Raw genomic sequence first — 25320 nt, forward strand, 5'->3', positions numbered from 1 at the left:
CAAAGATTCTTTCAAGATCTGATGTTGGACACAATAATTCTGTTTCTTGGCAGAAATAAAATGTTGCTTTTCACAGTAAGAGTTTCTTCAGGAGAGAATTAAAGCACCTTTGCATTATTAACATAGCAACTCTGCTAGTACATCTATTATAGATTTCTAGTACTATTTATAGTACATCTATTATAGATTTCATTTTAGGCATGAGGCTTTAATTTAGAGTATTAAAAATTACACAGTCTTTTAAAAGTTACACTCAGAGATAAAAGATCAGAAGTTATAGTAGAGGCAAGTAATATTTAAAAATGGCTTTAAAACATTTCATGGTGTATACTTTTTTGTGAGAGTCCTTTTGTTCTTTTTTCATTTAATTGGAGGATAAGCGCATTTAGTGTGATGTTGGTTTCTGCCGTACAAGCACCATGCATCAGCTCTAAGTATACATGTATCCCTTCCCTCTGGGGTGTCCGCCCCACACCTGCAGGTGATCACAGAGCAGCAAGCCGAGCTCCTGTGTCTCCAGCGGCTTCCCTCTGTCTGTTCTACACGCGGTAGCGCGTATGTCAATGCTGCTGTCTGAGGGCGTCCTACCTTCCCGTTCCCCGCTGTGTCCCCAGTCCATTCTCTACATCTGTGTACTCTGCCCTGCAAACAGGCTCATCAATGCCATTCTTCTAGGTTTCATGTGTATGTGCTAATATACGATGTTTGTTTTTCTCTTTCTGACTTACTTCACCATGATAGACTCTCTAGGTTCATGTACCTCTGTACAACTGACTCAATTTTCTTCATTATGGCTGAGTAATATTTCACTGTATACTTTGTATTTTAATACACAATAAATCCAAGTCAGACAAGTTCAAATTTTTCAAAAAGATTAAATTTTAGCAAGGTAAGGAATAAACAATTACAACCCATATAAGTAAATTACCAGTAGACTATTAGATATAATTATATAGCTAGAAATAATTTCATAAATAATCATTTGTATACTATATGCAGTCAGTGGTCTCTTAGTGAGTGAGTAGAACAAAATTAAAGCATTATTTTCTCATATTAACCTAAGAACAGGCCAAAAAAATAAAAACTTTGACATGTTATAAATAGCTAGAACACAGACAGTCTTATCAGCCCAAATACAGAATAAAATGTACAGAATCCATCAGGTTTTCTGTGAATGTTCTTTGGCTCATTCTATTCATTCATTCAAGTCTGTATAAATTTTATAAAAAAAAAGAATTACAAAGATAAGTAACATTCCAATTCTGTGTCCAAGGTAATTTCATTTTATGAGTGGACGTGATTATGCAAAAAATATTTAAGATTGAAAATAATGAATATGACAAATAACTACCATGGCCATTTGGAATTGGAAAACTCTATATTCATCCAAGATAAAAAGAAATGATTTCATTCAAAAAAAAACAACATGGGTTTTACAAGTAAAGAAAAGGAGGAATGCCATTCCACAATGATAATATTCACAGTAAAAGAAAATGCACTGTCTTCATTGTTAACAAGAATTTAACAAAACAGACTGCTTTTCCTATGTGAGTCGTATTCTAGTACATCTTCTGGGCTATTTTACTATTTAGCTAAAATGACACCAAAAGTTTAATAATAATATTTAGGGGGAGGGAAGCAATGAGTAAGAGAGAATGCAGGAAGTGGGACACACACACAGAGACAATGATTTTACTGTTCCTCCAAAATATTTAGCATGATGTCTCCAAAATAATAGGACATTTCCCCAATGCAGACCTACTGTTTTCTTCTCTTAGGGTTTTTAATCATTCACAAATTTTAGCATATGTGACCAAATCACACTATGACATTTTTTTAATATAAAAGGGACAAAGTATATTTTGATTCTCTGTTTTGGTAAGTATATGTGACACATCTGATGCAGTGTTTAAGATTTTATGGGGAAGAAACATTACTTAAATATATAGAAACACTAAAACTTCTTTTAATGTAACCTAATACTTAAATTTTACACAAATTTTCTCATGACTTCTAATCTTTATATGGAAAGGTGATGTGACTATGAATACTGAAATAATTTTGGAACTAAATTTCATGAAAGCTTATAAAAGGAATTGTTTTTAAATCATTGATTAGCATTTTAGAGAATCAAAATATGATACTGGAAAATACGCAATGAATAAGACATTTTATTCTGACTTACTGAAATTTACATGGTCTTAGTTTGAGGTTAGAGAGATACAACTCTAAATGTTTTTTTCCAAATTAGAATATATATGCTTATGATGAATTATGTTTCAGTTCAGTCCAGTCGCTCAGTCGTGTCCGACTCTTTGCAACCCCATGAATCACAGCACACCAGGCCTCCCTGTCCATCACCAACTCCCAGAGTCTACCCAAACCCATGCCCATCGAGTCGGTGATGCCATATAGCCATCTCATTCTCTGTCATCCCCTTCTCCTTCTGCCCCCAATCCCTCCCAGCATCAGGGTCTTTTCCAAAGAGTCAGCTCTTTGCATGAGGTGGCCAAAGTACTGGAGTTTCAGTTTCAGCACCAATCCTTCCAATGTTTAATATCACTTAATTCAATTTTATTGATAGTATGAGAATAATTTCTTTGGTTTTAATGACCACAGGGGTCTATTTATTTAGTACATTATTCTTTACAATATACTAAATAATTTACCCAAACTGGAAACAATTTAAATAATACCAACTAGTCAGCAAATAACTTTCCCTTTCTTTGTGTGTGAGTCAATTCTCCTTGCCTTTGCTTTTTTACTCTTTTCTCTGAAATCACATTTATTCTGGATTCTCAGTGTTAGATGAAGTTTGACATCGTAAAGCACTCTCGTTTTGTAGTTCTATAATCCCCTTGGGTATGTGCTTTAAAGGTTTTAATTACAAAGTACAAACAAACCTTAGGGGGGAAACTACTTTTTTTCCAGACACAGTTAATATTTTTGAAAGACTGAAAATAAACTTGTTTCTATTTGCAAAGAAAGATTTATCTATTCAGATTTCTTTTTATTTAACATATATCATGTGTGAAATGTTCTGATAGATGGTGAGGGTACAAATCAGATGGTGGTAGTGGTGGTGCTTTAGTCACTAAGCCATGTCCGACTCTTGTGATCCCATGGTCTGTAGCCCTCCAGGCTCCTCTCTCCATGGGGTTCTCCAAGCAAGAATGCTGGAGTGGGTTGCCATTTCCTTCTCCACAACTCACTCACAAGGCCCTTCTTAATTAATTGTCAGGACTGTTAGCAGCGACAGTTAAAAGAAAGGAAAGGAACAGTTTGGACTGGCTTCAGAAATTGGTGTAGATCAGTGAGTTTAGTATCAGGAATGCATACCTGATGATGAAAGTCAAAGCCAGGTGTAGAGACAGCAGAGAGAAGAAGCAACAGATGCTAGAGACAAAGGCAAGGACCTTTACCAATGGCCAACTAGACACAAAAAATTTTAAAAATAAAAAAGGCAAAGCTTGTCAAGAAAAAAGATGCAAGGTCACAGCAACCAGGGAACTGATGCAACAGTTTAAAACAATTCAGGTTCTAATACAATGCAAAGCTTTATTGACTGAGACATTGAGTAAACTAGGTTCACGCTGCATCTCTCCACTGGTCTATCAGTCCTATGATGTAGCTGTACTTTTAGGGCAAATACAGTACCTGCCACTTAATGGGCCCTCAACAAACATTTATTGAATGGAAAAATAAAGGAGTAAATACATGAAAAGGCAGAATTGCAATTCCACTCTCTACTGTAAGTTTTCTGCATACCTTTATATTATCTTTCTGCTATTTTTGTTTAAAATTTGTCATGTTGACATTCTCTTTGCTGGTAGTATAGAGATGGCGATAAAACTACTGAATGTCCTAGATCAAATTAACTGTGTTAGTTTAAATAAGCCTGTATAGTCTTCAACTTAGGATTAAACACATGTTCCTCAAAGAGGTGGCATATGCAGAATTTCTAAGGCATGAGCGTGTGTGTGCAGCAATGGAGAAGGTATGAGACTACTAAGACTACCTGAGACACAGAAAAAGCGCTACAGGTCGTGATAAAGTGCTACATTAGCACTAGTAACAGCATGCATTTTTGCAACAAAATGCTTTTGCATGTGCATGTAGAATTCGGCTCTAGGTTACATTCATAACTGAAGTCTAATACAGTGAAATTTTGGGAGTATAAATGGTAAATCCATAGCATTCCTCAGGCAGCAGCTAAAAGCCAAAATTAAAAGTAAGAGGCCAGTACATTTGTTTATGGTGGGAGTTATCATCTAGGCACAAGCTTTATTTTACTGAATGCATGTCATTTGAGATTATTGTTGTTTTTTTTTAACAGCAAATGTCTTAATGGTCCATGTAACCATACAGTTATACAGATTCCCTTTAGCTACTCAGTGATGACTGTTTGTGTGATGACTTTCATGCTGTTAAGTAGACCATTAGTACTTGACTTGGTCATTATATAGCAGCTTAATAATGACAAGGAAAACAAAGTGGCAAATCAGCATGGTATCACACTGCCTGCACTATTAATTTCCTTTGCATTCTTTGTATTTATTTACACGTCAGTTCAATGCAGTGAAACTCTGATAACATTTTTAGATCCTCCAGACATGTTTTATTTTACAATTAATATATGAAAATGGGGACGGTCACCAGCCTTACAAATACATATCTGCTAAGCTGATAGCTAAATGAAGACCCAACAACATATGCCTTGGTCTTTTAAGCTTGCCTGATCTAATTATCTCAGTTCAGTCAGAAAACAGGACTATTAAGGCTAAATCAGAAGTTCAGAGCTGACACAGGCTCACTATATGTTGATTCTGTTGATGGCCATGAACTCTGCACCACTCTGCCCTGTGTTTCCCGAGGAGTATATATACTGCTGATCCCAGGGCAAATGAGCAGTGCAGGTAGACTGCCGAGAGGACTGCAATGCAGTCCCCTTCGGACGATACAATGCAAAACACAGGCCCCCTTAACAGCATCAGTAACCAATCTTCTATAAGGGAACAATAGGCTAAAACCATTTCTGATAGATATTTGTAAGTACGTATGTATTTTCACACTTTTCCCTAGAGGACTGTCTACACCACAAACACTACGTTGACTTTAAAAATTATCCATAATTGGTGAGACATTTTTATTATTTGTCACTTTTATTTTTTCCAAAGAATGCTATCTTAAAAACACCAGTTGAAAACTAGGCCTCTTCATGATTTTCTCTGCTTTGGAATCTACTAACAAAGAATGAACTGAGCACATTATTGGAGGTGGTGGTGCAAGCCATCTACAAGGGCACCGCCTGGCAACCCAGCCTGACTTCCCCCAGCAGCGCCTGCATCTGTGTCTGGGGGGCTTCAATACCTGAGGTCCACCAGTGAGGGCAAGTGATGCCTTCTCCAGGAAACAGCACTGAACGAGTGACTGTTGAGAGCTGGTGTAGAGCTTAGGTCCCCTTGCCACTTGACAGGAAAATCACTGGGTGTGTTCTGCACTGGCTCCCAGAGACCCCCAAGCAGTATGGGGCTTCAGGACCCACGATGCTCACCTGTGGGATAAAGCATCTCTCTTGGCTGCCCTCCCCTCCTGAACTCACTGTCCACCCCCCACCCCCCGCCCCCCACCGTTTCCTTCACCTCCCTGTGAACTACTTTCAACTCAATTGTCATCTTGGGGTCTGTTTTGGGAGGAACCCAAACTAAGACTGGAGTGTTTTCAACTTTTAGAAGTGCTTATACATCTACTGTCATATTTTATCTCACAAATACAAGGTAAGAAAAGCAGTATTAGACTCATTTTATATAAGAAAAGAGGCACCAGGTAATTTCCCCCCAAGGACACAGCTGGTAAGAGGCAGAACTTGGGAAGAAACCAACCCTCTTTCCTTTCCTTCTGTTTCTCTTCACTGTGCACTTCAGGACAAAGACACAAAAGCGTCTGTGGGCCTGAGAGTCATTTTACTCTCTTATGTAAGCACCTCTCTCTAAGCATATACAAAATGGTCGAGGTTAAACCATGTTTATTTACTAAGACAGATGAAAGGAAACAACTGTAGCCTAAAAACTGACATATAAATCATATCAAGTGACAGCATTCAATATACACAGCCATCCCAAACATTAAACCATAGGTCAGTGTGATCCTATGAACTCACGGGTTACTTCAATTTCTAAAAAAATAATTGTTTAAAGAAAGCCATCTTTTAGGTATAAATGCTACATGGGATAGTTTTCTGGGATGCAAAATAAGGAAACAAAATTATATTTCAGGTTCTCACAGCTCTGAAACCGGGCTTCTCGTCAACGCTGACCTTTGGGCCAGGCGCTTCCTCCTTGTGAGCCTAGGCGCTGCGCGGGAGGCTGCGCGCCATGCCCGGCCTCGAACGCTAGGTGCCCGTAGAGGAGCGCGTGCCCCCACCTCAGGAGAACCAAACGGAACCCAGAAACCACCAAGGGTGCCCAGGCAGGGGGTGGGGCTGGGAATCCATCCCCTGTGGTATGAGGCACAGTTCACAGCCCAAACATCCCCTGACTATCTCACCAGACAGCTGTAAGGGCAGTAGAGTTTAATGTGGCGTCGGAACAGAAACCATTTAATACCATGACATCTTACAAATGAGGAAAGCTGAAGTCCTAGTAACATCCATCTAACGTTACAGGGTTCCAAAGTTATTTAAAAAAAAAAAAACAACTTTATAACTTTGTGGAAGTGGAAGAAGTAATAATGGGCATGAAGCTAATGCTTCTGAAACATTACTTAATGCTGTTTTACAGAAAGAACCTTTGCTTTTCACGTTTGGGACCAACAATGGAATCTGTTATCATTTAGCTTGTCTTTCCCAGCATGGTAAAGAATCTGCCTGCAATGCGCAAGACCCGTGTTTGATCCCTGGGTCGGGAAGATCTCCTGGAGAAGGAAATGGCAACCCACTCCAGTATTCTTGCCTGGAGAATCCAGTGGAGAGAGGAGCCTGGTGGGCTACAGTCCATGGTGTTGCAAAGAGTCAGACATGACTGAGCAACTATCACTCATCATCACTCATCCCACTAATAGCTGTATACAATCCTGAGAGTATGACGAAGAACAGGAGACCTCTGGTAAGATGAGACATAGGACATATGAAATAAAATAGATGTAAGCATATTGATGGAAACTTAAAACTCTGAGGAAGTTCATAAGCACAAAGAAACTATATGCCAATGTCCATTTCAATAAATTCAGATGTTTATATTATACGAATAATAATAGTTAACAATCTCCTGTGCTTTGGGATTTGGGCTTAGTTAGCTTTACTTTGTAATTCTGCTGCTAGCTTTGCATTTTGTGACTCTCTCTGAGTATTTAACAAGAAGGAAGGCAGATGTGTATCAGGCCATCATCTTAACCCTGAAACTCTCTTCTTCTGTTTCACTGTTATCTTTATGGTATCATCTCAGGAACGCTGTTGTTCAGTTGCTCAATCGTGTCTGACTCTTTGAGACCCCACAGACTGCAGCATGCCAGGCTTCCCTGTCCTTCACAATCTCCCAGAGTTTGCTCCAACGCATGTCCACTGAATTGGTGATGCTATCCAAACACCTCATCCACTGGTGTCCCCTTCTCCTCCTGCCTTCCATGTTTCCCAGCATCACAGTCTTTTCCAAAGAGGTGGCTCTTCACATTAGGTGGCCGAAGTATTGGGAGTTTCAGCTTCAGCATCAGTCCTTCCACTGAATATTCGAGGTTGATTTCCTTTAGGATTGACTGGTTTGATCTCCTTGCTGTCCAAGGGACTCTCAAGAGTCTTCTCCAGCACCACAGTTCGAAAGCATCAATTCTTTGGCGCTCAGCCTTTTTTATTGTCCAGCTCTCACATTCATACATGACTACTGGAAAAACCATAGCCTTGACTATATCAAACTTTGTGGGCAAAGTAATGTCTCTACTTTTTAATATACTGCCTAGGTTTGTCATAGTGTTTCTTCTAAGGAGCAGGCATCTTTTAATTTCATGACTGCAGTCACCGTTGACAGTGATTTTGGAGCCCAAGAAAATAAAGTCTGTCCCTGTTTCCACTGTTTCCCTGTCTATGTGTGATGAAGTGATGGGACCAGATGCCATTATCTTTGTTTTTGAATGCTGAGTTTTAAGCCTAATTTTTCATTCTCCTCTTTAACCTTCATCAAGAGGCTATTTAATTTGTCTTTGCTTTCTGCCATAAGGGTGGTGTCATCTGTGTATCTGAGGTTATTGATATTGCTCCTGGCAATCTTGATTCCAGCTTGTGCTTCATCTAGAAGGGCATTTCGCATGATGCACTCTGCATATAAGTTAAATAAGCAGGGTGACAGTATACAACCTTGATGTACTCCTTTCACAGTTTTGAACCAGTTCACTGCTTCATATTGGGATCTAACTTTTGCTTCTTGACCTTCATACAGGTTTCACAAGAGACAGGTGGTCTCAGGAATATACAGAGACCCATTCCCTGTTAACCTGTGTGTATGTTCATAGGTTTATATATATGGTATTTTACTGATGCAAGAAAAGGCCATTCAGTTCTCAGTGGCCTTTCAATCTCTCTGCTTATAGTATGAATGACCAGCCTGGCATTGAATGTTCTGCATCTGCTATTTCTCATAACTTTACAGCTTGTTTCAACAGCATTCTCTTTAATCTATTAGCTATAAGGAGACAGGTTTGCTTAAATATATACTTTCTCTCTCTCTGACATGAAAACTACAAAAGGGTAGCATTTATTGATACCTATTTTTTTATAATACTCTAGATTTTCAAAATGAGAACTTATTAATAATTTTAAGATCAGAAACTTCAAAAGCAAAAGTTGAAAGAAAAAGTCAAAGATTCATATTTCAAAGAATAATGAGAGGAATCAGATAATAGAGAAAAACAGTATCTTTAAACCCCTAAGTTCTTATTAAGCGTTAGTCATTTTGTTTAAAAGGATTATGTTTGTCAAGGTTATGGAGCTTTCATGACATTTCACCCTTATTTAATTAGTCAATCTCCATGCAGAAAATAGTAGGTACCAACTTGAATGGATAGACTGCTCAGGGCCCTAAGATTTCCTGGAATTTCTGTCAAAAATTTAAAACAGATTTTAGCATCAAGAACCAAATACTAACCCGTTACTATTAATAATAGTTATGTCTAAACTTATTATAAATATGTATTTTAAAAGTTTAGTGTAATTATTACCTACGTCTCTGAATGTCTCTCAATCACATTATGAGATCCACCATTCTAATTTTGGCTTCTACTGCTTGGACTATTATTTTTCCTCATTTGTAAAATATCTGTTCTCTGACCTCACAGCATTATGCCTAAAAGATATGAAAATAGATATAACAAAGCCAAAACCCATTAAAAACTCCCATGATACAGGAAAAACAGCAAATTTTAAAAGTCCAGCATGAAAGCACTCACCGTCATTCGGAATTCTATTTAGAAACCAACTTCAGAAAAAGGGGGAAAAAAATCCCCCAACTATTTCTAAAAACCAGAGAGAAATTCTGAATATAATTTTAAAATATTAATAAAGTTAATTCACTTTAACAATGAAATAATTCTTTATAAACAATTTTACTACAGTTTCTCAAACCATCTAAGACAAATCCAATAGTTGAAGCAAAACATTTTTAAAACTAATTCAGGAAAAATGAACTAAAATTAGAATTCAATTAGTTGTTATTTATGTGTAGTACCTACCTAAAAATAAATCTTTAAAATATAGATGGTTATTCAATTATGTTAAAAGTATGAAAAACACAATAAAAATACTGTTTAATATACCATACTCCACTAAATGTGCACTAGTCATCAAGAATTAATGCCAGATTACAAAATTCCTATATAAATATTCATAAGATACTCATTCTGTCATTTTATTCCATACCACTGAAAGAGATAAATAGCCTAATTATAGCTATTCTCAAAAACACAAATACTACATGGTAATTTCTTTTCAGAAATATAGGTTAAAATATGAAGAAATTACAAAGAAGGATAGTGCTAATTTTCAAGTTGTATCTTGAAATTTAAACACATCTATTATTAAAAAAAAAACCTATTCACTATTATTATTCTAATGAACAAGCATTGTTTAAAGTATAATTCTTTGCCAGTAACCACTTGATGTTATAAAGCAAAGTTAATCTTCTATTTTGTTCAGTAATAGGAAAACACATTATTATGCAGATCAATTCATTAAAACAAAACTTAAACCACAATTTTCTGTTTCAGTATACGTTGAAATTATGCATACAAGAAAGCAGGAAGGGATGTTTTTCTAAAATATGTTAAAATTTAAAACAAGAAGAGAGCTATATTCCAAGGAACAACTTTAACCTGCCGTTGTCTACACTGCTTAGTAATTAACATCTCACAACTGTCTAAAACTGGATCCACATCTCAGACCAAGACCACATTCAAGCAATTGATTTTGTACCAAGAAGCCTCCTATATTTCCAAGACTTTCATGATTTTTTCCCTTCAATTCTAATACTTTATTCAAATATAAGAAAAAATTATATTTTTGTAAAACAAAAGAGGGTGAAGAGTTTGGGACAAAATTCATCTTTTTTAATATCTTGCTTATAGGTTTAAGTCTCATTTCCGTAACTTTTGATAAGGTGCTGAAAAGATAAGGTCCTGAAAAGCTAAAATATGCACATTAAAAGCTATATGCACTTTCAATGTATGTATTTTTCATTAATGTACGAAGATAAAGTTTTTTCTTTTAAAAATATAGAAAATTCTGTTTTATTAATGTGTTCCTCTGGCCATCACAGGACCTTTTCTTACTGGCCATGCCATTCTCTACCTACAAAACAGTAATACAACAATGTGGAACAGGATAAAAAATTTTCTAAATCAATAGAGAAAATTTCTTTCCAATCTAATCTGAACCTTAAATGTTCCTGTCATGTTAAGGTTACTAACTGGTTTATGCTAAATTAACAGGGACATGTTGATCCTATTACTCTTCTGACTAGTGAGGAAAAATAAATAGAAAGAATTAAGATAATCCAATTTAAGAAAACATCTCCTAGTGTCTATATAATCTTTTAAGAAAACATTTAATAAGGACCAGTTGTATGTTAGTGTAAAGATGAAAAAACAGCTTAAAAGAAACTCAATGATTAGAATTTGACTAATGTAAGATACATAAAATATTTAAGGATTATTATGATAAAGGAATGCAGAGATACATAAATGGGATAACTACATGCTTATAAGCAGGTAAAGGAAAAAAGAATTTCTAATGTAATTAAATGATGCATTTCAGAGGGATGGCAAATTAGGTGGTGTTTGACGATGGGCATATTTTGATAGAAATTTCAGGCAGGAATGGAAGAAGCAAAAGCAGCACATATACAGGGGACAAGGGACAGTACAAATACACTAATATGGAGTTTCTTTGCAAAGCAGCAGAGTCTCAGGATGCAAATGAAGATTACAATGGGAGTATTAATGTAGAGCTACTTAGGATTTCCCACTTGACTGGAGTTAACTTAGGTCCACATATATTGATATTTTAACTATAATCAATGTGCTTTAGCAATGTTCATCTAGTGGCCTAAAGTACTCATTTGTGAAGTCTGGTGCCCAGCATATATTCAGTTAGCAATAGATGGCATCCATGTTGTTGTCACTGTTAGTGCAAACTTTTTTGGAGCTCACTCCAATAAACTACATGTGAAGGGATTAGAGCTTCATGACTTATCAAAGTAAAGGTTGAAATGGTAAGAAGATGACAGTGAGAAAGAAGGATGACAGAATATGACACTCTAATATGCCACTTTGGCCTAAGAATTTATTTTAAGCTGAAGGTATCGAGATAAAGCAAAGATGAGATGAAGCAGATACAAGAAAAGCCTTCTCCCATCTCCCTAAAAGCAGGCCCTAAATTTACAAAGGTGTCCCTTCCCCTTTCTCTATCAGGAAGGACAAAGGTTAATCCCTGGAGACAACTATAGCTCCTTATCAACTGCGAAGGTACCTGCTAAATTCTATCTGCATAGTAAACTTAACTTTCTTTTTCCTGGTCACCTCCACATAATTGACTTTCCCTCAGTACTTTTCTTTCTGTCTTTAACCAAAGCTGATACTTAAGCCTGAGATCTAAGCCACTTCTGAGTGTTCTTTTTTCTTCCTGAGTATCTCCCATGTATACATGAGGTATACATGGTAATAGATTTGGTTTTCTCTTGTTATTCTCTTTTATTACAGGGACCTCAACCAAAGAGGGACTCAGAACAGTAAAGGGAAAATTGTATTTTCTTCCCCTACACAAGCTAAAACATTTCATAAGGAGGTTATTTTTCATATACACTAGCAAATAATAAGCAATAACAAAAAGCAGTGCTTAATTATTTTTACATAAGGAATATTATTTTAGAAGAATGTTAAAAGACAGGAATAAAAATATAAGATTTCCTAAATTCATACTTTTAAGTATCACTGACACCATAGTGATCAAATCTTTGTGTCAGGCCCTTCTCTATGAAATAGGAATATGTCAGGGACTAAAACAGATACTAAAAAAAAATCATTTTCTGAAGTGCTTATGTCCTACTGGGGTCCTGGCAAAAGACAAACAACTGTAACACAAAATAAATAAATTATATAGCATGTTTTGAGTGATAAAGGAGAAAAAATTTAAAGAGGAAAGGGTGATAGTGAGTATGGATAATTGAGAGGGGGTTGTGAGAAAACAACCATACTCTCAAATAGGACAGTCAGGAAGACTTGAAGAAAAGGGGACAATTTATTGCTTGATGATTACTTCCATTATTTTTTCTGTAAAATCTAATTCTCAATAGTTGAGATACTCAAATAACTTCTCTAAGTAGTGACAGATTTCGAAAAACATAGTACATGTAACAAAAAGCATGTCTGGTTTAGAGTCTAACTTTGACTCTATATCCTAGACACCTATAGAATATATCTGAAAATGGTGACAACAATATGAGACCAAACTGGTTACTATAATATGTAGTATCAGTGGCTGCAACTCTACTTATTTGCAACCAGTCATTAAAATCTAATTGAGTCACCAGGGAGCATACAATAAATAAAATGAATTATATCCCTAAATTACAGTTCCACAAAGAAGTTCAAAGAAAGTCACAATCAATTTAGGAATAATAAAGCTATGTGAAGTACTGTAAGTAGTGAAGAAAAAACCTCACAAGCTTACATTATACCTTCATAGAGAAATCATAACATTATTTGCCACAGGATAACAGTATTCCATTCAGAACCGAATTTCAGAAATTAAGAATTTATTACCATTTTATGTGTGATTGTGTGCTACTATTGTTAGATTTTTAAACATAATCTTATTTTTTATAAATACCTATTGAAATATTTATGTGGAAATGAAATTGTATTGGTAAATTATTTCAAAAGTATCCAACAGCAAGTGAAGAGTACTGGGCAGGAGAATAGATGGAACATGATGGGTTATGAAGTGGCAATTAAGTTTGGTGATGAGTACATAAGGGGTAACATATTCTTCCCTCAAAAATCTGTATAAAGAAAAAGCTAGAGAAAAGAGGCACATTTTAAAACAGATAATAATCTTCAGTAACCTCTAATACTAAGCCTCAGAGACAGTATTTTGTAAAGGCAATCTATGACAGTATGTGACACTGACCATTTTCAGTGGAAAGGGAAGGCCATAAGACAGTAGCAGTTACTAAAGTCAACTCTGCTACTGGCAGAACTGCACGCCAACTGCACTTTCAATTTTGTGGCAGACTGTTCCTGGCATTCTAATACAATGTTTTCTAGAGTTTTTAATCATCTTATGAACTAAATTAAATTTACCATTTAATCTCTTCTGAATAAATTAAATTTACCAATGCTGGGATGCTCATTAAAACTGTTTTTATTTCCTCTTCGGGCATTACATATTATTGCCATAGCAGGCTACAAAGTTGAAAAAATAATTTATGTGTGTATATTTGGTATGGTAGGTACACTGAATTTTTTTTTAATCCATGCTAAAGCAGTCCTCACCCTAAAATACATATGCACATATATATATATGTGCATGTGTGTATGTACATAGTGGAGGAACATGAGAAAAAGAGGAACATATATTTAGATTAACAAATTAACTCTTACTAAATATTAAATTTCTGACTGACGTGTAAACAGGATTCAAGTTCATAATATTGATGCTTAGAACATGCACTTACCACTTGTCCATTGTGTGGGTTTTTATGAGCATATGGTGGTCCACGGATGTGATTCCACATCTGGCCAGAAGTCATAGCAAAGACTATACACTGAAAAGACAGGGTACAGTGTTATACCATGCAAACTAGGAAATGGGGGAGCACTGCATTCTTTAAAAAATGGTCATGAAACTACTTTCAGATACCATGTATCAGCTCATCTGATAAAAGCATTTTCATTTACTAATTATGGGGCCTTTGGTAAGTAACTTATTCTTCTATTGTCAGATTTGGTATTTATAAAATGGTGATACTAACTATGCTTAAGACATATATTAATGACTAAATTGGATAACATATATAAAGCATCTGGCATGGTGACTGATGATCTCATATGTCCTAACTAGAGGTAAGGCATAGTTAAAAGCATAGATGAAACATGATGCTTTTAGATAGAGCCAGGAATAATTCACAGAAACCATATTAATGCTAGATCTAGCAAGAAAGGCTGTATTTGGAAAACTAATCTTAAAAATCTGAGGCATTATGGAGAGGGTAGAGTATAAACCGCAAGTCACAGTTAATCTCTATAACTCAAATGTAAGCATGTTTTGTTTAAATCATCTATGCTTAAATTTACAAACTTGGGCATCTTTAGACTAAAGTGTGTCTTCAGGTTAAAACACTTCTGAATGTCTTAGAACTTGCCCAGCTCACGCTTTTTGAGCTGCCTGCCTCTGGCAGGTAGCAGAGATGTATCAACAAAGATTCAAGGTCAGACTAAGCAATGTGACTAAGGATCTAAACATGTCAGATCTGCACAATTTGTAAAGGAGACAAGAGGACACAAAAGGGGAAACAGCAGGATGGGAAAAATACAGAGGTTTTAAACCCAGGTTCTGTTTCCTAAATCCTGGCAACCACTGCATTTCAGAAGAAAATGAAAATGATATAGCAAGATTATAGAGATTAATATGAATCCTTTCCCTATTTTCTTGGTAATAATTCTGAACTTAACACAAACTTCTTAAGAGCCAGATGTGATCTTGAGACTCTGCCTGGATTGAGATTATTTTCTGAAAGCCAAGATTTTTACTGAATACTTGCACTTTAAACTTAGAAGGTGCACTAGAATACTACACCCAGAGTGACATAGAGAATGATGTACCATCTAAAAACATCATATAAAAGTGGGAAATTTTTATATGAGAAAAATAAATTATATCTCTTGTTTACAGAGGATCATGTCAGTGATTTAAAGACTATATGAAAGTCGAATATTCTGTAGATTATAATATAGTAGTGTGAAAGGCCGGGTATATGTTAAAATCCAGGGAAAGATGTACCTAGTGAATAAACACATTTATAGTATAAGCAAATGACATTTTCGTTTTTAGTAGACACTCTTAAGATTAGAGTTCTGAACTTATGAGGATCAAACCCTTGTAGTCACTAAATCAGCACTAAAACTGTAGTATTTCTGGTTGTACTTTTACCCATCTACGTTCCTTCTCTTTTACTGCTTCAGCTGATATTCCTATTTCTAACTGTGGTGGAAAAATGCATGATCAAGTCTGTGTTTTAGAAGGATGGTACGAGCCACACTGTGGAGAACAGACTGGGGAAAAGCGTAACTTGAGTTTGGAGGCCGAGACACAAAACTGTTTGAGAGGCTATACAGTGGCCAATTCCATGCCGATGGTTGTTCCTTGTTCAGTCGCTAATTTCTGTCCAATTCTTAGCGACGCCATGAATTGTAACACACTAGGCTTCCCTGTCTTTCACTATCTCCCAGAGTTTGCTCAAATTCAAGTCCATTGTTATGTCATCCTCTGTCATTCCCTTCTCCTCCTGCCCTCAATCTTTCCCAGCATCAAGGTCTTTTCCAATGAGTCAGTTCTTCCCATCAGGTGGCCAAAGTATTGGACCTTCAGCTTCGGCATCAGTCCTTCCAATCAACACTCAGGGTTGATTTCCTAGGATTGACTGGTTTAATCTCCTTGCTGGCAAAGAGACTCGAGAGTTTTTCCAGCACCACAATTCAGAAGCATCAATTCTTTGGCACTCAGCTTTCCTTATGGTTCAACTCTCATATCCATACATGACTACTGGGAAAACCATAGCTTTGATTATACGGACCTTTGTTGGTGAAGTGGTGTCTCTGCTTTTTAGTATACTGTCTAGGTTTGTTGGGGCTTTTCTTCCAAGAAGCAAGCTTCTTTTAATTTCATGGCTGCAGTCACCATTCACAGTGATTTTAAAGCACAGAAAATAAAATCTGTCACTGTCTTTTTCATCCAAAGTCTGTCCACTTTTCATTCATCTATTTGTCATGAAGTGATGGGACCAGACACCAGGATCTTTGTTTTATGTATGTTGAATTTTAAGGCAGCTTTTTCAGTCTCCTCTTTCACCTTCATCAAGAGGCTCTCTAGGTCCTCTTTGCTTTCTGCCATTAAAATGATATCATCTGTATATCTGACATTACTGATATTTCTCCTGCCATCTTGATTCCAGCTTAAGTCATCCGGACTGGCATTTTGCGTGACGTACTGTGCATATAAGTTAAATATGCAAGGTGACAATATACAGCCTTGACGTATTCCTTTCCCAATCTGGAACCAGTCCATTGTTCCACGTCCAGTTCTAACTATTGCTTCTCATCCTGTATACAGGCTTCTCAGGAGACAGGTCAGATGGTCTGGTATTCCCATCTCTTTAAGAATTTTCCACAGTTTGTTGTGATCCACACAAAAGCTCTGGTGTAGTCAATGAAGCAGAAGTAGATATTTTTCTGGAATTCCTTGCTTTCTCTATGATCAAACGAATGCTAGCAATATGATCTCTGGTTCCTCTGCCTTTTCTAAATCCAGCTTGAACATCTGGAAGTTCTCAGCTCACATACTGCTGAAGCCTAGCATGAAGGATTTTGAGCATTAATTTGCTAGCATGTGAGATGAGTGCAACTGTGCGGTAGTTTGAGCGTTTTCTGGCATTGCCTTTCTTTGGGATTGGAATGAAAACTGACCTTTTCCAGTCTGGTGGCCGCTACTGAGTTTTCCAAATTTGCCAGCATATTGAGTGCAGCAATTTAAGAGCATCATCTTTTAGGATCTGAAATAGCTCATCTGGAATTCTATCACCTCCACTAGCTTTGTTCATAGTGATTCTTCTGAAGACCCACTTGACTTCACACCCCAGGCTGTCTGGCTCTAGGCTTGTGACCACACCATCGTGGTTATCCAGGTCATTAAGATCTCTTTTGCATAGCTCTTTTGTGTATTCTTGTCACATATTCTTAATGTCTTCTGCTTCTGTTAGGTCCTTGCCATTTCTGTCCTTTATCATGCCCATCTCTACATGAAATGTTCCCTTGGTATCTCCATTGATACCATGGAGAACAGTGGTACCGATGGAACAATTCCATAGCAATGACAGAATTGAGAGATTTAGATAAACAGAAATATTTAAGAGATGGAATCAGCAGACTTCATTGATTGATTGATGTGATAGAAAACAGTCAAAATTAACCTCTGGGTTGCTAATCTGAGGAACAATGTACAGTCAGTAGTGCCACCCAATGAGATAAAGAATAAGGAAGAAGCTTGTGAGGGTAAAAAGGAACAAGGTTACACAGATTTGGAGTTGAGTTTTTAAAATTTTTTTTTAACAATAGGTCTTTGTTGGTAATTTATTTTAAATATAGCAGTGTGTACATGTCAGTTCTCAATTGCCAATCTATCCCTCTCCACAAGTCCTTCTCCCCAGTAACTGTTTTTTTCAACATCTTTTTCAAAAATAAGTTCATTTGTGTCATTTTTTTTTAAGATCCTGCATGTAAGTGATACCATATATTTCTGTCTTCGATTAGTATGATAATGACCACGTCCATCCATGTTGTAGGCAGTGGCTACATCTACATCTTGTTAATGCCACACCTGCCTTAGACTCCTACGGAGCCAACCTCAACCTCTTTCTATTTGGGGTCTATATATGGTTTTCTATGAAGCCTTTCCAGCCTAATGTAGTCATTTGACAATTATTTACTGGAAAGTAGGAATATAGCAATGAATAAGGTAAAAATAATCCCGGCTCTTAGGTGAAGATCCTCAGTAAGTGACATGTGCCCTGAGTCATAAAAAATAAGAAGGCATTCCTCCTTCACTCATTCAACGTTTACATACCAAGAACCGACTATATATTCAAGAGGGCATCCCAGGTGGCTCAGATGGTAAAGAATCTGCCTGCAATGCAGAAGATCGGGGTGTGATTCCTAGGTATGTTTAAGAAGCTGAGAATAAAACAAAGAACAAAAATACAGGGAGACACTATCCTCATGGAGCTTGCATTCTACAGGGAGAAAATAGTTTAAAAAATTAGTAATTAAATTATATGATGAAAGTGTTAGTCGCTCAGTCATTCTTTGCAACCCCATGGACTGTAGCCTGCCAGGCTTCTCTGTTGATGGGATTCTCTAGGCAAGAATACTGGAGTGGGTAGCCATTTCCTTCTCCGGGGGAGTTTTCCCTGACCAAGGGACTAAACCCGAGTCTTCTGCATTGCAGGCAGATTCTTTACCATTTAAGCTACTAGGGAAACAATCCCAAAATAATTAGAGACGATGATAAATGAAGAACAGCAAAGAAGGAGAAAAGAAGTCAAGAAAGGACTGCAGTACTTAGGAGTGGTCAGCAGGGGCCTCTCCAAGACAGTGGAGTTTTTAGCAGACATCTGAAGATGTCGACAAGCCAGGAAAATACTGGGGAAAAGAGGGAAGAGCCAGTGAGCCAGGCTGTGTTGAAGGAGAATATCTGGCGTATTAAGAAACAGTAAAGAAGCCAAGAGGACTGAAGAACAGTTGCTGAGGAGAAGAGAAACGGATAAGGTTGGTTAGTAGCGCAAGGCCAGATCCCTGGAATCTGGAAAATTAACCATATGGTGTGTAAAGGTGGAGGCTGGGATACAGTTCAAATGCTACTGCAAGAAGAGGACTGTGAAATAATTAGACCTTAAAGGTGGTAAGTATGGTGAGAAGTTGTTGGAATCTAGATGTGTTTTGAAGGAAGAACCAAAAGGATTTTCTGATATTAGATGTGGGGTATGGGAGGAAAGAAGTGGTGAGGAAAGACTGAGATTTTTGACTTGAACAACTGAAAAACTGAATTTGCCATTAACTTGAGAAATCAAAGGTGTGGGAGAATTAGGTTTGGGGACTGAGATTAGGAGTCTGTTTTGAGACACCTGGTAGACTTCCAGGTAGAGATGTAGGATGAGCAAGTTGGATTTATCAGTCTGGAGTTTACAGGGAAGATCTGGCCCCAAGATAAAATTTAGGACTCAATAATAGACAGGATTTCCTGAAGAGGGCACAGCAACCCACTCTATTATTCTTGCCTGGCTGGAGAATCCCATGGACAGAGAGTCTGGTGGGCTACAGTCCACAGGGTCACAAAGAGTCGGACACAACTGAAGCAACTTAACATGCACACAACAGACAGTCTTTAAAGCTGGACACCAATTAAGTAAATATAGATAGAGAGGATGACCAAGATCTGAAGACCCTCCAATGTAGGAAGTGAAGGAGATAAAAAATGAATGAGCAAAGATGATTAAGAAGCAGCAGTGAGAGAAGTGTGGCCCCCTGGAACACAAGAAAGTGGTTGTGGATGAAGAGATAAGTTGTGTAGATACTCAAGCAAGACCAGTGATGTGAACTAAACCCAGAACTAATGTCTGAAATTATATCCCTGGAAAATATTTGTGCCCTGCTGCTGCTAAGTCACTTCAATCGTGTCCAACTCTGTGCAACCCCACAGATGGTACCCCGCCAGGCTCCCCTGGCCCTGGGGTTCTCCAGGCAAGAACACTGGAGTGGGTTGCCATTTCCTTCTCCAATGCATGAAAGTGAAGTCGCTCAGCTGTGTCTGACTCGTAGCGACCCCATGGACTGCAGCCTACCAGGCTCCTCTGTCCATGGGATTTTCCAGGCTAGAGTATTGGAGTGGGTTGCCATTGCCTTCTGGGATTTGTGCCCTAGACTAGAGCATTTTCAATGGAACAGGGAGACAAAAGCCTTATGAGAAAAGAAGGAAATGATGTAGACAATTGTTTCAAGGAGTTCTGCTATAAAAGGGATCAGGTAAATAGGACAATTTCTGGAAGGGAAAACAGCAGTATGTCCCTTCAGGATGAATAAGGAGCTGTGTGCCTTGCTAATGAGAAAGGTTCAGTAATAAAAGAAAAAATAAGGATGACAAAGGAAGAGGGCAGATCGTCGGTGCGCTGTCACTGAATCGCAGAGCAGGAATGACACCTAGTACACAAGTGTGCGTGTTAGTCTCAGAAAAGAGTAGAAACGGTTCCAGACTCCAAGGGGCCATGCATAGAGTGGGGTGGTGGAAAGAGATCTGGGTACTTAAACAAGATAAAAACAAATCTTCATTTTCACTGTCTTGTAAGTATGCAGCTGACAGATCACAATAGTTTCAATAGCACCTGTTTCATACTCTTTAACATTTTCATATTACAACAGTTACAGTGGATATCTCAAAACATGTTTATACTCAACTACTTCAAAACTGTGGTAGTTATTAGATCCACACTAGGTTTGGTGATTTAATGCATTAATAAGGAAAGGTATAGACTACAGTATTACAAATGTTACATACACATGAGAAAATGCTCAAATTTTAAAATGAAAAGTTAAAATTAAATAGCAGGAGCTGTATTATGTATGGTTTGTTATGGAAGCTTTTAAAAATTCATCTTAATACATGATTTATTCAAGATTCTAAGAAATGGTTCAATAAAACAAAAGCAGGCTTAAACACGGTCTACTTGCTTAATCATCTGAAGTAGTGACAGATGTATTTACAGTATTCATAATTACACACAGAGCTATGGGCACTTCTCACAACATAACAAAATACTAAATAAACTTTGACAGTGCAAAATGGCCTAGATTTACTAAAATTCTTTCTCTAAAGTATAAATGGTATTTCTTATTTTTTACTTTAATAACTGAAATGTCCAGCACTTCACCACTCTAATTTGGAAATTTAAATTTTTATAATTAAACTACAAGTTTACTCTTGTATCTTATTTATTAAAATATTCATGCAATAAAGGACATGATTTAAAGGGTACAGCTTAATGAATTTTAACATGAACACACCATTATAACTAACACTGAGATCTAGTAGAATACTATTAAAAAAGAGTCCACTGGTGCCTTTTCCTAATTATTTACCTCCATAGACCTCTGAATGGGTAAGAAAATTTTCTTGAAAATGCTGCATCATAGATTATGTGTATACCAGGCTTTACTAACTTAACAACCACCTGTTTCTCTCTTTAGAACAATGTCTCTTCTGACCCTCTGCCTGGTTTCTTTTTTTTTTTTTTGGTAAGCATATTTCACAGTTTGCTTATTCATTCACCTGTTCATGGACACTATATTGTTTCTTTCAAAGAGGTATATTTGTGAATAAAACTCCTATGAATATGCAAGGACAAGCCTTTGTATGTACACACATTTTCATTTCTTTTTGATAAGTAACCAGAAGTGAAACTGAAGAAAGATACCATTTAACATTTCCACCAGTAATATATGAAGACTCATTTTCCTGCATATCTGTCCTAACCCTAATGTCGCCTTTCTTTGAAATTTGAGCATATTTAATGGGATTCTATTGGTAACTACTTTGGTTTTAATTTACATGTCCCAAATGACTAAAGCATCTTTAAATGTTTCTTGGGACCATTTCTATATTTTCTTTTATGAAGTGTCTGTTCAAATCATTTACCCATTTCTCTCTGCCTGTTTTTCATATTCATTTATTTGTTGTTTTTGCTATTGAGCTGTGTGAGTTTTTATCTATTCTGGGTTGTTGTTCAGTCGCCTGGTCGTATCCAACTCTTTGTGACCCCATGGACCACAGCATGCCGATGCCTTATTCTGGGTATTAAACCCTTATCAGGCACACGGTTTGCAGATATTTTCTCCCATTCAGATGATCTTTTCATTTTGTCAGTGGTTTCCTTTGCTCTGCAGAAGCTTCTTGGCTTGATGTAGACCCACTTATTTTTGCTTGTTTTGTGTTGGCATTTTATGTCAAATACAAAAAATTATCACCAAGAACAACGTCAAAGAGCTTACCACCTATGTTTTCTTCTGGGAGTTTTGCAGTTTCAGGTCTTGCATTCAAATCTTTTCTCCATTTTGGGTTACTTTTTGTGTGTGGCTAAGGTAGGGGTCTGGTTTTATTCCTCTGCATGTGGCTGTCCAGTTTTCCCAACACCATTTATTGATGAGACTGCCCTTTCCCCGACGCCTATTCTTGGCTCCTTTGTCATAAATTAACTGACCACATATGTGTGTATATTTTTGTGCTGTCTATTCAGCTCCATTGATCTGTATGTCTGCTTGTAAGTTCAGCACCTTTGTATTTTGATTAATACAGTTTTGTAATAAAGTTTGAAATCAGGGCGTGTGATGCCTCCAACTTTGCTTTTAAGACTGCTTTGTCTATTCAGCATCTTCTGTGGATCCATACAGACTTTAGGATTGTTTCTTCTATTTCTGTGAAAAGTGCCTTTGGAATTTTGATAGTGACTGCGCTGAATCTGTAGACTGCTTTGGGCAGTATAATATTTGGCAGTAAACATTTTAACAATACCAATGCTTCCAATCTATGTGCAAGGTATAACTTTCCCTTTGCTTGTGTTCTTTTCAATTTCTTTCATCAGTGTCTTAGTAGTTACTTGTGTGCAACTTATTGGTTAAACTTGGTTAAACTTATTCCTAAGTTATTTCATTCTTTTTGATGACCTGTGAATAAAATTGGTTTTTCAGTTTCACTGTTAGTTTGATATCAGTATATGGAAGTGCCACATTGTTCTGTATACTGATTTTTTTATCCTGCAACTTTACTGAATTCATTTATTAATTCTAGGAGTAAGAGTCAGACACAATTGAGCAACTAACACTTTCACCCCTAGAGGAGGAAATGGCAGCCCACTCCAGTATTCTTCCCTGGAGGATTCTAGGCAGAGCAGCCTGGTGGGTTCCATAGGGTTGATAAAAGTCGGACAGCACTGAGTGACTAACACTTTCACTTTCATATACAGTATCATGTTACCTGAACAAGTGACAGTTTTACTTCTTACTTTCAGATCTGGATGTCCTCCTTCTTGCATAACTGCTCTCACTCGGACAGTGAGTATGTTAAAAGTGCTGAAAGTGGACATCCTTGCCTTCTTCCTGATCTTAGAGGAAAAGCTTTCAGCTCTGTACCACTGAATACCATGTTGCTGTGGGTTTATCATATAAGGCCTTTATTATGTTGAGGTATGTTTCCTCTATTGAAAAATGTTATGATGAATGGAGAACAGAAGCTGGGGGATCACTCCATGTACTGGATATTCACACTGAGGCTTATTTGTAACTTTATAATAAGCAAAAAACTCAGACAAGCGCATTCAAATGCAAAAAAAAAAAAAAAAAAATGGTAAGTCCATCTGAGTAACTTTTAAATATCTGAGTTTATATAGGCCATTACCTCTCCTCATTAAAGAAAATTAAATGCTAAATGTATTATGAAAAGTATACTCTATTAAGACATTAACTCATTTCATTATATTGCTGTCGTACTCCCAACATGAACAAAATTATACATTTGGCTATATACAAAAATTACCTATAAACAGACATGAGTGAGTGAGTGAGTGAAGTTGCCCAGTCATGTCTGACTCTTTGTGACCCCATGGACTGTAGCCTACCACTCCTCTGTCCATGGGATTTTACAGGCAAGAATACTGGACTGGGTTGTCATTTCCTTCTCCAGGAGATCTTCCTGACCTAGGGATTGAACCCGGGTCTCCTGCATTGTAGGCAGACGCTTTACCGTCTGAGCCACCAGTGAAGTCCATAAACAGACATACCTATCTTCAAATGGTCAAATGATTCAACCACCTGATGGGAAAAGCTGTTTGTTAGAAGTTACTTCACTGGAAGCAAATATTAACAGCAATTATTTGCTTCTCACTTGTAAATATGTCACAGAGATAATATCTGTATGATATTACAAAGTATTAATGCATAATTTTATTCAAGAAAAATCTGAAAGAAAAAGAAGTTTTTCCCACTGTTTGAAGTCAGAGCTGCCCTGTAGTTCAGAATGGTCACAAAAAACACATTTCTACTGATATACCATAATGTGTAGATGCCAAAGAAACTTTCATAAATTGTGAACTGTGTAATAATAAATATATTAATATTGAGCTTACATTTCTCACAGAACATAATTAAACCAATATAATGTGTTTGAGACAGAAGAAGTATTATGGCATATGAATCATCCTACAATGCAGAGCACTGGTGTTAAAAGGCAGAGAACAGCTTCTATCCTACTGAGATTTACTGTGATAATAAGGTTATTAGATCTTTTTAAATAATGTTTTATCTTTCATGATTTTAATTGTGAATTTTTAGGAGGCTTTTCTTTGTGTTTGAAATGGATGCAACTATTCATCACATTCATATTCCTGGTTTGAAATGACAGTCATCTATGAGGAGCATTAGCCTGCCATAGGAGAATGCAATGGCAACCCACTCCAGTATTCTTGCCTGGAAAATCCCATGGACAGAGGAGCCTGGTAGGATTGCGAAGAGCTGGACATGACTGAGCGACTTCACTTTTCACTTTCATGCATTGGAGAAGGAAATGGCAACCCACTCCAGTGTTCTTGCCTAGAGAACCCCAGGGACGGGGGAGCCTGGTGGGCTGCAGTCTGTGGGGTCGCACAGAGTCGGACATGACTGAAGCGCTTTAGCAGCAGCAGCCTGCCACAAAGCTCAGCATTAAGGGCCACAAAACATAACATTTTACACAACCATTCTACTTTAAACTCATCATGAAACAGGTACTCTGTAGGCTTTTTCATCATCCTCCATCTTAAGGGGGTGGAGGAAGTCTGGAAAGCAGAGTGAAACCAAACCAGAACCAATGCTTGCTTTAGCTCCATAAGAACCAACAGTACCTATTACATACATTAACTAGCATTTCCCCCCCTAGGAAGCATGAGACCAAGAACAACTTATGACTATTCCTTCACCTATTTTTTTTAA

General features: G+C 37.1%; 1 protein-coding gene across 5 annotated transcripts in view; it reads right to left on the minus strand.

Moving 5' to 3' along the window:
• TUSC3 (tumor suppressor candidate 3) overlaps positions 1 to 25320 on the minus strand; it is a 216965-nt gene that overhangs the window by 66643 nt on the left and 125002 nt on the right. For 4 of the 5 annotated variants that reach the window (XR_010664615.1, XR_010664616.1, XM_065947257.1 and 1 more), the window contains exon 6: positions 14214 to 14303. The exons of the other annotated variant lie outside the window; for it this stretch is intronic. Coding sequence is in view for 2 of the 4 variants with exons in the window: in XM_065947257.1 (XP_065803329.1) it covers positions 14214 to 14303 (90 nt within the window). In the remaining 2 variants the exon portion in view is untranslated. The remainder of the gene's footprint in view (positions 1 to 14213; positions 14304 to 25320) is intronic. 5 annotated transcript variants of the gene reach the window in all.

Source organism: Muntiacus reevesi, chromosome 10 (genome assembly GCF_963930625.1).
Source record: "Muntiacus reevesi chromosome 10, mMunRee1.1, whole genome shotgun sequence".
In the NCBI taxonomy this organism is placed as follows: Eukaryota; Metazoa; Chordata; class Mammalia; order Artiodactyla; family Cervidae; genus Muntiacus; species Muntiacus reevesi.